At 46.3% G+C, this 14,829-nt stretch overlaps 2 protein-coding genes across 8 annotated transcripts in view; one reads left to right on the forward strand and one right to left on the reverse strand.

Annotated features, from left to right (window-relative positions):
• Positions 1 to 6,074, forward strand: part of klhl32 (kelch-like family member 32) — a 44,306-nt gene extending 38,232 nt beyond the window's left edge. Inside the window, exons 6-11 of the mRNA XM_064945280.1 lie at positions 439 to 654; positions 2,396 to 3,122; positions 3,222 to 3,280; positions 4,044 to 4,236; positions 4,520 to 4,614; positions 4,830 to 6,074. Coding sequence (XP_064801352.1) covers positions 439 to 654; positions 2,396 to 3,122; positions 3,222 to 3,280; positions 4,044 to 4,236; positions 4,520 to 4,614; positions 4,830 to 4,991 — 1,452 coding nt within the window. The 3' untranslated portion in view covers positions 4,992 to 6,074. The remainder of the gene's footprint in view (positions 1 to 438; positions 655 to 2,395; positions 3,123 to 3,221; positions 3,281 to 4,043; positions 4,237 to 4,519; positions 4,615 to 4,829) is intronic.
• Positions 6,075 to 6,967: 893 nt separating this feature from the next.
• The window catches only part of mms22l (MMS22-like, DNA repair protein), a 35,327-nt gene continuing 27,465 nt past the window's right edge, over positions 6,968 to 14,829 (reverse strand). For all 7 annotated transcript variants that reach the window (XM_064945283.1, XM_064945285.1, XM_064945286.1 and 4 more), the window contains exons 18-25: positions 14,564 to 14,709; positions 13,941 to 14,100; positions 13,485 to 13,630; positions 13,089 to 13,300; positions 12,695 to 12,861; positions 12,441 to 12,537; positions 11,956 to 12,123; positions 6,968 to 8,796 (exon numbers count right to left, since the gene is read on the reverse strand). In XM_064945283.1, the coding sequence (XP_064801355.1) occupies positions 8,721 to 8,796; positions 11,956 to 12,123; positions 12,441 to 12,537; positions 12,695 to 12,861; positions 13,089 to 13,300; positions 13,485 to 13,630; positions 13,941 to 14,100; positions 14,564 to 14,709 (1,172 nt within the window). In that variant the 3' untranslated portion in view covers positions 6,968 to 8,720. The remainder of the gene's footprint in view (positions 8,797 to 11,955; positions 12,124 to 12,440; positions 12,538 to 12,694; positions 12,862 to 13,088; positions 13,301 to 13,484; positions 13,631 to 13,940; positions 14,101 to 14,563; positions 14,710 to 14,829) is intronic.

The raw sequence follows: 14,829 nt of genomic DNA on the forward strand, positions 1-14,829 counted from the left end.
ACGGTCCCACGGCTGTGATGTGTTGTTGTCTCACCGAGCTGTCCTTACAAAATTGTAAGTCGCTCTGGATAAGAGCGTCTGCTAAATGACTAGCTGGGTTTCTCAACTCCACGACATGGAGATCTCGGAGTTGGGCTGCGACGACTGTCAGTTGATACGAGGAAACAGTCGGTGGTTGTATTTGAAAAAAAGTTTTATTGAAAAGTATGGATTCAGCGAAGAAAGGCCCGCTTTTACACAGGACAAACATATGTTTAAGAAAAGTGTCGACTGACAGTGACTCGATGTAGTCGGAGGTTCAGTCCGCCCGCAGTCGTCGCTGCTCAACTCCACTGAGGTGGTATATATCTTGGCGTTTTAGAAACTCTGCTACGAAATTACTCAAATGTAAATGTATTTACCTTGTGAGTCTGTACCTGCCCGATGTGTCCACAACAGGAGCTGAACAGTGTTAACTACCTGGACCTGTACCGTGTGGCCGATCTGTTCCACCTCCCTGCTCTGGAGGAGGCTGTGGTCAGCTTCCTGGTAGAACACCTGTGTGAGCTGCAGCAGAGCCGCCAGGAGGAGGTGCTGCTGCTCCCCTACCGCCTCCTCAGGGAGGTGCTGAAGAGCGACCGCCTCACCTCCCTCAACGAGGAGGAGATCTGGCAGGTACACTGCATTGTTTCCTCACAGCCACACACACACGCGCGCACACAATGGAAGGAACACACATGTTCGCAAATGCATGCACATATACAGACACATGCACGCACACACACACACACACACACACACACACACACACACACACACACACACACACACACACACACACACACACACACACACACACACACACACACACACACACACACACACACACACACACACCATAAACCCATAAACGCAGACTTTGATATACTACATCACACAGTGTGTCATAAAACGTCAACTGGGCAACATTCATTGCCTTCACCAAAATACACTCTTTATATTTATGTATAGGAGGGAATAGGAAAGGAAGGCGCGTGTGTGTATATATGGGGGGGGGGGGGGCTATGCGTCTTGACTGTTCATTTGCACCAATCAGGCCCCCCTCTCCACCTCTTCTCTCTCTCCCCCCTCTCTGATTAGGCCCACCGCGGCTTCATCAGCGCCCCAATCACCCAGCTGTCACTCTGGCCGCCCGTCTGATTGAAAACAATCAGGCCTCTGATGGCACAATTACCCTGACCCTTTAGCCGGGCGATGCTGCCATAATCAGACCCCGATTAGGCTGCTTTGGGCCTCCTTCACTCTGCCGAGGAAGGTTAATTTGGGCATCCGCCCGAAAAAATGCGAGGGCGCCAATACACAGCCGATATAGTTTGCCCGTCAATCATCGTCACACCGACTTCTCTCCGAGTCTCACGCTCTGGAAATCACATTTTCTTGGGTCTTTGTTTTTTTTTCTCTCCCCCTTCTTTACGCGTTTGTCTTTTCTCTGGTTGCTCTCTCCCTCTCTATCTGTCTCCCTCTTTGGGGAAGAGGGGAGGGAGGGGAAGTTGATTTATTCTCTGCCCCGAGGAAGTTCTCTGATCCAGCGTGACCTTCACAGTCAGCCTACCGGAGCACACACACACACCCCTCTGCCACTTCAGAGGTGGGAGTAGGAGGAGGGAGAGAGCGGGAAAGAGAGAGAAAGGAGGAGAGGGGTGTAGATAGCAAGACCGAGAATAGGACAAAGCAGAGAGTGGAAAGGGGGGGGGGTGTAAATACTGTTGTGTTGGCATAATTTTAGGATGTATTTAAGAAGGAAGAGAAAAAGGAGTGGCATTGACAGTAGTAGGACAATATATACAGTGCATGTGGGAATATGTCTGCGTCTATGTAAATGGTGTTCTGGTGTGCTGTTTGTACAGAATATGGTTTGAACGCATCTACGAGCCAGTGTAATGTTTGAATAGGATTTCAGTGTGTATCCAGTGTGCCTGCGAGTCAGGAGGAGGTGCTGACAGTGAACCGCTCCAGCTCAGTAATCTTGCTGTGCTGTAATAAGTTCCCTGTCTCTGTACTGATTGTGTTGAAAGCCACTTTGTTTCCCTGATAATGGTATCAGTGATCTTCAGCCATCTCGCCCACATTCACACGCCACCGCCGCAGCTAAACAGCCTCCGATTGCTCTCAAGTTCAATTAAATCCCCCCTCTGCTTCTCTCCTCTCCCGGTCCTCAACAAAGGAATGTACTGGTGGATATTCATGATGTGTGTGTGCGTTTGTATAAGTGTGTGTGTATGCGTTTTGTATAAGTGTGTTTGTGTATACAGTAACACACTCGTCTTGATCTTGCAACACTGCTCTGTAGGCATTTAGAATACTAATAAGTATGAATCCCTTCCCTCTGTCTTCCTCTTGCCCCTCTCCTCTTTAGCTGGTTGTGTGCTGGTTAGAGCATGACTGTCGGTACCAGTACACCGAGGACCTGATACAGCACGTTCGTTACGGCCTTATGGACGTGGCCGCCCTGCACCACGTGGCACAGTGCCACCCGCTGGTCCAGTCCAGTGCCACCGCCGCCGCGCTAGTGGACGAGGCTCTAGAGTACCACCGTGCCACCTACGCCCAACCCCTCCGCCAGACCGCCCACACCAAGCCCCGCTTCCAGTCTCTCACCCTCTACATCGCCGGCGGGCGCAAGCGCGAGGTGAGCCGCGTACGGGAGCTGCGCTACTTCAATCCGGCCGCCCAGGAGACCGTGCGCGTGGCCGGGTGCTCCAACTGGAGCGAGCTGGCGCCCATGCCCGCCGGGCGCAGCCACCACTGCGTGGCCGTCATGGGTCACTTCCTGTTTGTGGCAGGCGGCGAGGTGGAGCATTCCACGGGGAGAACGTGTGCGGTGAGGACCGCTTGTCGGTACGACCCCCGGGGGAACCGCTGGACGGAGATAGCCTCCATGAAGGCGTGCAGGGAACACTTTGTCCTGGGGGCTCTGGGCCAGTACCTGTACGCGGTGGGGGGGAGGAACGAGCTGAGACAGGTGCTGCCCACCGTGGAACGCTACTGTCCGAAGAGGAACAAGTGGACCTTCGTCCAGTCCTTTGACCGCTCGCTGTCCTGCCACGCCGGCTGTGTGGCTGACGACCTGCTCTGGGTCTCAGGTACATACACACCCAGATGGATAATAGAGCAGAACAGATTGAACACACACACACGCCCGCCTGCCCGCCACCTGTGTGTAATACTCTTCTCTGTTACAGGTGGAGTCACAAACACAGCTCAGTACCAGAATAGACTGATGGTGTACAACCCAGAACAGGTAACTGAAGAACAGATAGTACAGAGAAATAAGCCAAAAGCGAGACAAATGCCATCAAAACATTTAAAAGTGAGGTTTCAGAACAGTTTCTGTTTGTGTGATAGCGGAGTAATGCGCTTGTTTACGGCAACTTTGAGGATGTGTGTTTGCGTGCGCGTGAGACAGGGGGCCCGCGCACAAGGGGGAGAGCAAGAGGGAGAGAAGGAGAGCAAAGAGAAGGAGAGCAAGAGCGAGGAAGGAAGGGAGAACAACAGAGCAAGCAGGAGGCCGAGAAAGTCTCATTTGTATTCACCGTGGCGCTACATTCACCTGCCAGGAACACCAACCCCCCGCCCAACACTACCCTCAACAGATGGCCACCCATCAGCTCCTACCAGACATACGCAATCGCGCACACACACACACACACACACAATCGCTCAAGTACACACACAAACATGGTCACGTACTCCCCCCCCCCACACACACACACACACGCATACAAAACAACCAGACACACTTAGTCAAATGTGCACAGTCGGATACATCCGTGTAAAATGGAGAGGGTGAAGTATATTATAAGGAAGGGGGGTGAAATCATGAGGAGAAATCATAGCCCTGGTGTCACATTATTTATCCAGCACTGAACATGCATCAATTACCCAAGCAGGGATACGCTAAAATATTAATACATCTATTCAACATCTTCCCACCGTCCTTTTCCCTCCCCACCTTCTCTTTCTCTGCCCCCCCCCCACCTCCCCTTCCCCTCTCTCTCTGACAGAACCAGTGGCTGGCCCGCAGTCCCATGCTACAGAGGCGAGTGTACCATGTCATGGCCGTGGCAAGAAGGCAGCTGTATGTGCTGGGAGGAAATGACCTGGACTACAACAACGACCGCATCCTGGTCCGCCACATCGACTCCTACGACATAGACATGGACCAGTGGACCCGCTGCACCTTCAGCCTACTCACGGGTGGGTGGGCTGCGCATACACACGCTCATGCATACGCATGCACATGCACACGCAGGCAGGCAGACATACACACGTACTAGATAAGATCACGGTCCTCCTTTTTTTCCCTTGTGACTCTCCACCCCTCCCAACTTGATTCCCCGTGAAGTTGTCAAATAAGTTCAAGGTGAAGTCGGAAGTTATTTTCTGAACTTTCCCAACGCACCCTGTGTCTCAGATGACATCGAGTCATCTGGCCTCTCTTTGGCACAGTGAATCATTGTTTTCGCTCTCTCCTCTGCAGGTCAGAATGAATCTGGAGTGGCAGTCCATGATGACCGAATCTATGTTGTCGGTGGATATTCTATCTGGACCAATGAGCCCCTAGCGTGTATTCAGGTGAGTGACCTTGACCGATTTAAGTAACCTGAAAAATTGTCTTTTTAAACTATGTTGTACATAAATAATTTATGCATTGTTTTTTTTAGGTATTTTGAATGCTCTTATAATCCATGATGAGGAAAGAGGGTATTCATAGCAAATGTTATCTTACTAAAATCTCTTATTATTTCATGTATTTGACATTTTTTTTTATTTCACTTCCTGTTGTCCAGGTGTTGGATGTGAGCACGGAGGGGAAGGAGGAAGTGTTCTATGGACCAACTCTACCGTTCGCCTCCAATGGAATAGCAACGTGTTTCCTCCCTGCCCCATACTTCACCTGCCCCAACCTCCAGACTCTACAAGTGCCCCATCACAGGATAGGGCCTGTCTAACACACTAATATAGACTACAGTAAATGTCTACATAGATACATCATGCAGCTCTTATGGACATACAACTATGTAACACAAAATAACTCATTTACAACACCCCCGCCCCTCTCTCTTCCTCTAAATGCATTCACATACTATTGCCACCCAGATAACATTACCCACGTCTTCCCCAGTTTCAGGATCCCAACCTAACCACTCCCAAGTGCAGGTGTCACTGCCCATCCTTGACACTACCCATAAACTGAACAAAAACCTGGCCCTGTATGAAAGGAGGGTCCTCGAGGACATTGAGGAGGTTCCCTAATTCAGCTACCCTGTGATGATGGACTGATCTTCCCCAGCTGCAGGGTTTGGGTCAATTGCATTTCAATTCAGTCAATTCAGGAAGTAAAACATAAATTCTGATGACAATTTTGCTAATTGAAAAGCATTGAGAATAATAGATATTCGATTGGAATAATATATCCCGAACTGCCATAGAATTGACCCCAAACCCTGCTCAGATGACTGGTTGAATAAAGGGGCTGCACTAGTCAATGGTGCAGAACAGGAGATCGCAATGCTGGAGCACTCAAGGGGAGCAGAGCTCTCTACGGAGTGAAATGGCTCCCTCTTTTACTAATGCACTCTAGGGCTATTGGCACTCTAACTAGCTGTACTTACTTACTACTTACCATAACCCATCTACTCCATACAAAGCCAATGGACCCATCCAAGGTCATTTCAACTGAAACCGGTTATGTGTGAACTGTGGACCCAATCTTACTCTTTCTTGAGCGTGTGTTTTCTATTCAAGCTCAGGATTTAAGACTGTTTAACAGTTCAATGAATGTCTGACCACTGTTATCATACAGTGCATATACTCAACATACTGTGTGTAGGAGAACCTAAGCTATGTGTTGCCACTGTCTTATGCCATTTTCAAAACGTCTTGTTTTACTTTGAGCAAAAAAATAAGACAAGTAATTCTGTAACTCCACCAGCCTCCAGCAGTGAGAGGAAGTGTGAGAAAAAATAAACGTGTCTTGTTTTCAGAATAAAGAGGTACAGTACTGTATCAATAAAGCCCATAAATTGAATCGAGCAAGTTAATCCGCTGTATTTTCTTAGTATGAAATAGGGGAGTGTTGTCTAAAAAAATGTTTTTCTTTCGGGAGGGTTGTTTTTCTTTCTATTGGGCACAGGGGAGGGTAGTGTGTTTTTTCTCTGGTTTACATTCTCCCTTTTGCAGGATTTACTATGTCATTTCTTCTATCCTTAGGAAATTGTCTCATCTGCTTGCATGCACATCCCCTATTTCGAGGTGTTTTGGTACTTCCCTTATGCAGTACGCTTTCCCACACACTAACTATTATTATAAACTAGGTGGTTCGAGCCCTGAATTCTGTTTGACTGACAGCCATGGTATATCAGACCCTATACCATGAGTATGACAAAACATGTATTTGTTTTGCTCTAATTACTTGGAAAGTGGTGTATAATAGCAGTACGGCACTTTGGGGTTTGTGGTATATGGCAAATATACCACGGCTAAGGGCTGTATCCAGGCACTCTGCGTTGTCATGCGTAAGAACAGCCCTTAGCCATGGTATATTTGCCATTTACCACACCCCTTATTGCTTAACTATACCACAGGTATACAAAACACGAAGGATACCTGCTCTTTCCATGAGACTGACCATGTGAATCCAGGTGAAAGCTATGATCCCTTATTGATGTCACTTGTTAAATCCACTTCAATCAGTGTAGATGAAGGGGAGGAGACAGGTTAAATAAGGATGTTTAAGCCTTGAGACATGGATTGTGTATGTGTGCGATTGATGGTGAATGGGCAAGACAAAATATTTAAGTGCCTGTGAACGGGTTAGGTGCCAGGCGCAGCGGTTTGTGTCAAGAACTGTGATGCTGCTAGGTATGAACAATGGTCCCCTACCCAACTTGACAACTGTGAGCACATAATACCCATAAAAAATGGAAACGTTTATTCCGCCATTTATTTGTCATATCGTCAAGTTTACAATTAAATGCAATTAATTGTGAGGTTTTGAGAGCCGTGTAATTCTCGGACAAGGAGAGATTTATCAATATATTCGCCTCAATCTAATTATTGATAAACGTGACCTCGGCCCGAGAGATTTGCGCGGTTGTCAAAACGCCACGCCACGTAAGCCTACACGAAACAAAGACCTTATATGAAGTAGTTCTAAAATCCCAGATGAAAAAATGAATGGTGAAAAAAATTGGAATCATTTCCTGGGTTTTATGACTCATACTGTGGTACACAATAGGCTAACTAGCCATCATGGCACACATAATCATTCAAAGCTGCACCAATATCCAATATAAATCCACATGAAGGGAAAGCTGATAGGAAGTGGATAGGCCAGGTGCATCAATAAGCATGAAAGACGAGACACGCAGCTCAAAAAGCACCCCTATTGATCTTGTTAAGGGATAATACAATTATCCTACCTAGACTATAGTAGCCTACAACACCACAATGCAATGAATATTTGTTTTCAGCTAGGTACAAAATTCTACCCTAGGCTGCGGTGAAAATGTCATTTGAATAATGGCGCAAAAGCCCTGTGATTTGAATGTTTCATTCAGAAACCTGTTTGTGGATCATTCTTGCATATATTTAATAGAATAATAGCATCACAATTTAAAAAAAAATCAGATTTCCAGGCATCTCGAATGGCGCAGTGGTCTAAGGCGCTTGAGGTGTCACTACAGACCCGGGTTTGATCACAGGATGTGTCACAGCCGAGCGTGACCGGGTACACTCATGGAGGCAACGCACAATTGGCCCAGCGTCGCTCGGGTTAGGGGAGGGTTTGGCCCGTCGGAATTTCCTTCTCCCATCGCGCTCTAGCGACTCCTCGTTGGCGGACCGGACACCAGCTTGACAGTGTACAACAGACAGACAGACAGAGAGAATGAGTGGTCGGCGAACCCTCAACCTTCTGTCCCGTAGCCCTGCGTGGCATCAACTGTGCCACAACAGCATGTTGAAATGGAAATAGTCAATATGCACATCTATAAACACATGGTTGCTATAGTTATTTTTTTTATTGGTTTCTAAACATTATTTTGAGTTAATTCTATGGGGGGGGGGGGGGGTATCAAACAAGTAACCTACAGTACAAGGGGAGGGTCATGTGAAACTATGTTTTATGTTGGGGGGGGGTGCATTTTTTTTTATGACAAGATCGACCAGGCATGAAATTCTGACAAAATGAAGCCTGATTGCATGAAGATTGCAAAGGAAAAAGGGAATGGAGAGAGCAGAAGTAATCCTTCGGACTGTATCTTGATGAGGGATACAGTGTCAGGAAAGGAGGCGGGTTTCTGCCTGTAAAGTTGGGCCAACAAAAGAGTGCATGAGCATAAAGAGATCCTATTTGTCTACTATCGGTAGTTACTATCACAACATGGAAGAACAAAATATTATACATTTATCTATATGCATCACACATTCGTTCCATGCCTGTGAAATTAGGAAACAGAAATACAACACTAGCACTTCCACATTATCTTATTTCATCACATTTACTTTATTTCGTAACACCTTTTTTGAAAAATATTGCAATATGAAGATGGAAACTTGACCATAAATTATGATCTATATCACCAACAAGACAATTTTTATACATGATGTATATCTATACATGAAGCCCAGTGGTGTTGAGGTCAACAGCACGGTGACCTGGTTCTGGGGGTCAAGGGTCAGTCCTCCTCCAGGCTGATGATCTCCGCCTGACCACCGTCCCCCAGCAGAGTCAGCAAATTCCTGTATGCATTCCTGTCACACATGCAGAGACATTGAGTGAGTGATATCACAGCACAAGATCTAGTATATTTCATACAGAGTTGACTGTGTCACTGAACACTGTATAAATACAGTGCATTCAGAAAGTTCAGACCCCTTGACCCCCCCCCAAAATTTTTTTTACATTACAGCCTTATTCTAAAATGAATTAAATCATTTTTTTTCTCTCATCAATGTACACACAATTCCCCGTAATGACTAAACAAAAACAGGTTTAGACATTTTTGTAGATAAAAAAAGACATAACAGTGCCTTGCGAAAGTATTCGGCCCCTTGAACTTTGCGACCTTTTGCCACATTTCAGGCTTCAAACATAAAGATATAAAACTGTATTTTTTTGTGAAGAGTCAACAACAAGTGGGACACAATCATGAAGTGGAACGACATTTATTGGATATTTCAAACTTTTTTAACAAATCAAAAACTGATAAATTGGACGTGCAAAATTATTCAGCCCCTTTACTTTCAGTGCAGCAAACTCTCTCCAGAAGTTCAGTGAGGATCTCTGAATGATCCAATGTTGACCAAAATGACTAATGATGATAAATACAATCCACCTGTGTGTAATCAAGTCTCCGTATAAAATGCACCTGCACTGTGATAGTCTCAGAGGTCCGTTAAAAGCGCAGAGAGCATCATGAAGAACAAGGAACACACCAGGCAGGTCCGAGATACTGTTGTGAAGAAGTTTAAAGCCGGATTTGGATACAAAAATATTTCCCAAGCTTTAAACATCCCAAGGAGCACTGTGCAAGCGATAATATTGAAATGGAAGGAGTATCAGACCACTGCAAATCTACCAAGACCTGGCCGTCCCTCTAAACTTTCAGCTCATACAAGGAGAAGACTGATCAGAGATGCAGCCAAGAGGCCCATGATCACTCTGGATGAACTGCAGAGATCTACAGCTGAGGTGGGAGACTCTGTCCATAGGACAACAATCAGTCGTATATTGCACAAATCTGGCCTTTATGGAAGAGTGGCAAGAAGAAAGCCATTTCTTAAAGATATCCATAAAAATTGTCGTTTAAAGTTTGCCACAAGCCACCTGGGAGACACACCAAACATGTGGAAGAAGGTGCTCTGGTCAGATGAAACCAAAATTGAACTTTTTGGAAACAATGCAAAACGTTATGTTTGGCGTAAAAGCAACACAGCTCATCACCATGAACACACCATACCCACTGTCAAACATGGTGGTGGCAGCATCATGGTTTGGGCCTGCTTTTCTTCAGCAGGGACAGGGAAGATGGTTAAAATTGATTGGGAAGATGGATGGAGCCAAATACAGGACCATTCTGGAAGAAAACCTGATGGAGTCTGCAAAAGACCTGAGACTGGGACGGAGATTTGTCTTCCAACAAGACAATGATCCAAAACATAAAGCAAAATCTACAATGGAATGGTTCAATAATAAACATATCCAGGTGTTAGAATGGCCAAGTCAAAGTCCAGACCTGAATCCAATCGAGAATCTGTGGAAAGAACTGAAAACTGCTGTTCACAAATGCTCTCCATCCAACCTCACTGAGCTCGAGCTGTTTTGCAAGGAGGAATGGGAAAAAATTTCAGTCTCTCGATGTGCAAAACTGATAGAGACATACCCCAAGCGACTTACAGCTGTAATTGCAGCAAAAAAGGTGGCGCTACAAAGTATTAACTTAAGGGGGCTGAATAATTTTGCACGCCCAATTTTTCAGTTTTTGATTTGTTAAAAATGTTTGAAATATCCAATAAATGTCGTTCCACTTCATGATTGTGTCCCACTTGTTGTTGATTCTTCACAAAAAACAGTTTTATATCTTTGTTTGGAGCCTGAAATGTGGCAAAAGGTCACAAAGTTCAAGGGGGCCGAATACTTTCGCAAGGCACTGTATGAGTACTTTGTTGACACACCTGAGTGGGAGAACCCGTGCACAATTGCGCAAGAGGACAAGTACAGTGGAGTGTCTAGTTTGAGAAACAGACGCCTCAAGTCCTCACAAGTGGCTTTTTCTTTGCAACTCTGCCTAGAAGGCCAGCATCCCGGAGTCGCCTCTTCACAGTTGACAAAACACTGAGACTGGTGTTTTGCTAGAACTATTTAATGAAGCTGCCAGTTGAGGACTTGTGAGGTCTCTTTCTTAAACTAGACTTTCTAATGTACTTGTCCTCTTGCTCAGTTGTGCACCGGGGCCTCCCACTCATCTTTCTATTCTGGTTAGGGACAATTTGTGCTGTTCTGTGAAGGGAGAAGTGCACAGCATTGTACGAGATCTTCAGTGTCTTTGGCAATTTCTCACATGGAATAGCCTTCATTTCTCAGAACAAGAACAGAAGAAACCCAAATGCTGATGCTCCAGATACTCAACTAATCTAAAAGAAGGACAGTTTTATTGCTTCTTTAATCAGACAACAATTGCAAAAGGGTTTTCTAATGATCAATTAGCCTTTTAAAATGATACAATTGGATTAGCTAACACAATGTGCCATTGGAACACAGGAGTGATGGTTGCTGATAATGGGCCTATGTAGATATTCCATTTAAAAAATCTGTTTCCAGCTACAATAGACATTTACAACATTAACACTATTTCTGATCAATTTGATGTTATTATAAAAATGGACATTTCTAAGTGACCCCAAACCTTTGAACGGTACACACACACACACAGCATTCAGAAAGTATCCAGACCCTTTCCCTTTTTCGACATTGTTACGTTACAGCCTTACTCTAAAATTGACAAAATTATTTTTGTGTTGGGGGGGGTTATTAGTGATGTGGTTTGATATCTGGCATGTCACATACTGGCTTCATGGGTTTATAACTACTGTAAAGCGTTTTAATAGAATCAACATTTGGACGAAAGTCCCATTCCCTATACTTCAGATGTTTTCCCCACGTAGGCCAACACGCAATTTATACCGTGCGATAAAGATTCCTCGTGGTGTGTGTAGACGTAGCGTTATATCAGGTCGGGTGACAAGATTCTCTGAGGGGAAACAGATTTTTTTTAAAGGCATCCAAAAAAAGGCAACAGTACTAAGTTGTTCCGCATCTCTCCAAATATAAATGAACCTTATTAACAAATAGGATTATGTCTAGGTTAGGTTAGACTAGAGACTGGGATACGGTCAGGTTTAAAACTCTACCTCAGTGTGGTGTTCTTGCCCAGTCCTCTCTTGTGTTCTGTGTTCCTCAGACTCAGCGACAGAACAGGGATCAGGACCTGGACCACATGACTGTCCAGAACAGCTATCGTCTCCAGAACACTGTACACCTGTCTGTCATACAACCCCTCGTTCTCCTCCACAAAGGACCTGAACACACAGAACACAGTAAGACAGAGATACTGTAACGCCAATGTACATGCTTTATACACACAAAGCGTCACAGGATATGTACATTTTTAACCGTGACGGTTCAAAAAAAAGCATGGCTGCCCTAGAACAGCGTCGCGTTCAGCCGACACGAAGCGGAAGGAAATGTTCTGAACAGAGTGAAACAGGGAAGCATTCCACGAACTTGTCCGACATCTGAAAAACATTTTTGCTACGGTGTACATTAATAGACACCACCCAAGCACTGAATGCAGAGAGAAGGAAGAGTAAAGGCCACGGCAGTTGGTGTCGCTCACCGTAGGACAGTGACGGTCTGGTCACATGGTGCACCCCCTGCGGCGGCCGAACATCTCTCCACCACCAGCTGCAGGGCCTCTGTACTGGTCCTCCTCACTGTGAACGCACAGCTGCTTTTAGACTAGTTACCACACGCACATTGCACACACGACCCCCCCCACCCCCCACCCACCCATAGCAGCAAGCTCGTTCGGCATATTGTTCACAAATAGGATTACTGCGCGTACGCGTCTTTCTGTGTGTGGACTCTCACCGTGAGGCTCGTTGACCAGTTTCAGGCAGCGGAGCAGAGAGGGGAGTGGCATGGTGAGCAGGGCGGGGTCACTGTCATTGTTCCGTCTCAGCAGCTCCAATAGGAAGGCCAGGATCGTGACCAGGCGGGGAGGAGGGGCGTTGCCTTTGAAATGCAAGAAGTTCTCACTATGGAGACAGAGACAGACGAAGGTATGACACAGAGCCATGTCATGTCTGGCCATTTGGTAGATGTTCTTAGGAGGCTGTCAAGGTGGATTAGGATGAAGTTGTCCTGAGACACTGCTCCAAGGTCAGTTTGCCTTCGCATTCCCTTACCTAATTATGTGGGCAGGGTTAACGCCTCCTGGATCTGTGCCTAAGAGCAATCTCTACCCAGAGCGTCAGAACCCTACCTGATCACCTGCAGGATGCTCCTTCTCAGTGCTGCCCCACGCGGGGTGGGCGTGGCCTCGCAGGCCGCCAGCAGCACCGGGTGATTGGCTATGGCTCCAACCGATGGCGTGGCAGGCAGGAAATGGTTGAGGTACTTGGAGATGACATCCCGGAGCTGCTTCTTCAGGTAGGCACCCTGAGACTGAGACATACTGGTTGCTATAGACAGACCCTGGAGGGGAGGAAAGGAGAGACGGGGAGAGAGGTCAATTCTTATACTTTTCTTTCCTCCCCTCCAACCCTGCTAGTACATTCAGAAGTATCAAAATAATTATTTTTGTCAGAAGTATCCAAAGTGGGAGTGTTTGTGTGTTGGCGGGTGTGTGTGTGTGCGGGTGTCTGTGCATGTGGCCCACCTGCAGGTAGAGGGGCAGGCTGTCCCTCAAGGCCTTGTCCAACCCGGACAGAGAGTTAGGGAGGAGCAGCCCGTTGACAATGTTGAACAGCAGATGCTGGGCCTTAGAGGTGGCCAGCAGGGGACTCCAGTGCTTCACAACGCACCCTGAGAACACACACACACACACACACACACACACACACACAGTGTTTGAGGTGATAGGCTCGAAGCAAGTCGCTGGGAAGAATTGCTAACCCTGATCACATCCTGATCCTCGTAAACATGCCGATTCCTTCTCACCCAATACCAAATTGACCTCTAGCAAATATATCTTCTATGCACTTGTAGAGATCTGAAATGATTGCATAGGTATAAGCAATATGGCCATAGCTCCACCTTACACCTATCCAGTCCTTAGAGATTCACACAACAGCCAAAGGGGATAGGGGCAGACCTCAGTGATGCATACACCCACCCACAGCCCAGTAGGCCAGCAGCAGCCCCTCCTGAGGACTCTTATTGACCAGGTAGTGTTTGATATACTTCATGATGTCCCCTGTGTAGTCCAGAGCACGGGTGACCATGGCAGAACGCTCAGACAACACCTGCAGCCCACTGTACACACGCCCCACAGCCTGAGAGAGGAAAATACAAAACGACAACGTATTTAAGCTGTATTTGTATGGAAATGCGGACTTGCCTTTCAGCGTATGCTGTTGATATACATGTTAATGCCAAAATAAAGGAAACACCAACATAAAGTGTCTTAATAGGGCATTGGGCCACCACAAGCAAGAACAGCTTCAATACTTCTTGGCATAGATTCTACAAGTGTCCTACATTTTGTCTGTCATAGTTGAGGTGTACCTATGATAAAAAGATGAGAGAGGCCTGTAATTTAAGTGGGAGAACTTGCACAATTGGTGGCTGACTAAATACTTTTTTGCCCCACTGTACTTTGTATCCCTCATTTACTAAAGAGTTTCCTTTATTTTTGGCAGTGACCTGTATGTATTGTGCATGTTGCAAATATCTTTGTGCACATGCGTGTGTGAGATGATAAGCTACCCTGTGTGTGTGACGAGGTGTGTGTAGTACCTTGATGAACATCTCCAGAGCAGACCTGGGCACTAGCTTGCTGCCGGCTCCAGGCTGCAGCCCGGCCCTCTGCAGTAGGGAGTCCACCTCAGGGAGCCTTAATACGAGCCTAGTGAGCTCCGACAACTGCTCCTCCAGAGCCCTGCCTGGAAAAAGTCAGTAATGCATTATAAATAATCACACATGCCACTTAGCAGACGTGTAAATGCAGTCTTTGGATAAACATGTTTCCCAATTCTGATCCTTTGCCCGATTTATTGTCAAAT

The sequence above is a fragment of the Oncorhynchus masou genome, chromosome 29 (assembly GCF_036934945.1).
Source record: "Oncorhynchus masou masou isolate Uvic2021 chromosome 29, UVic_Omas_1.1, whole genome shotgun sequence".
NCBI classification, from domain to species: Eukaryota; Metazoa; Chordata; class Actinopteri; order Salmoniformes; family Salmonidae; genus Oncorhynchus; species Oncorhynchus masou.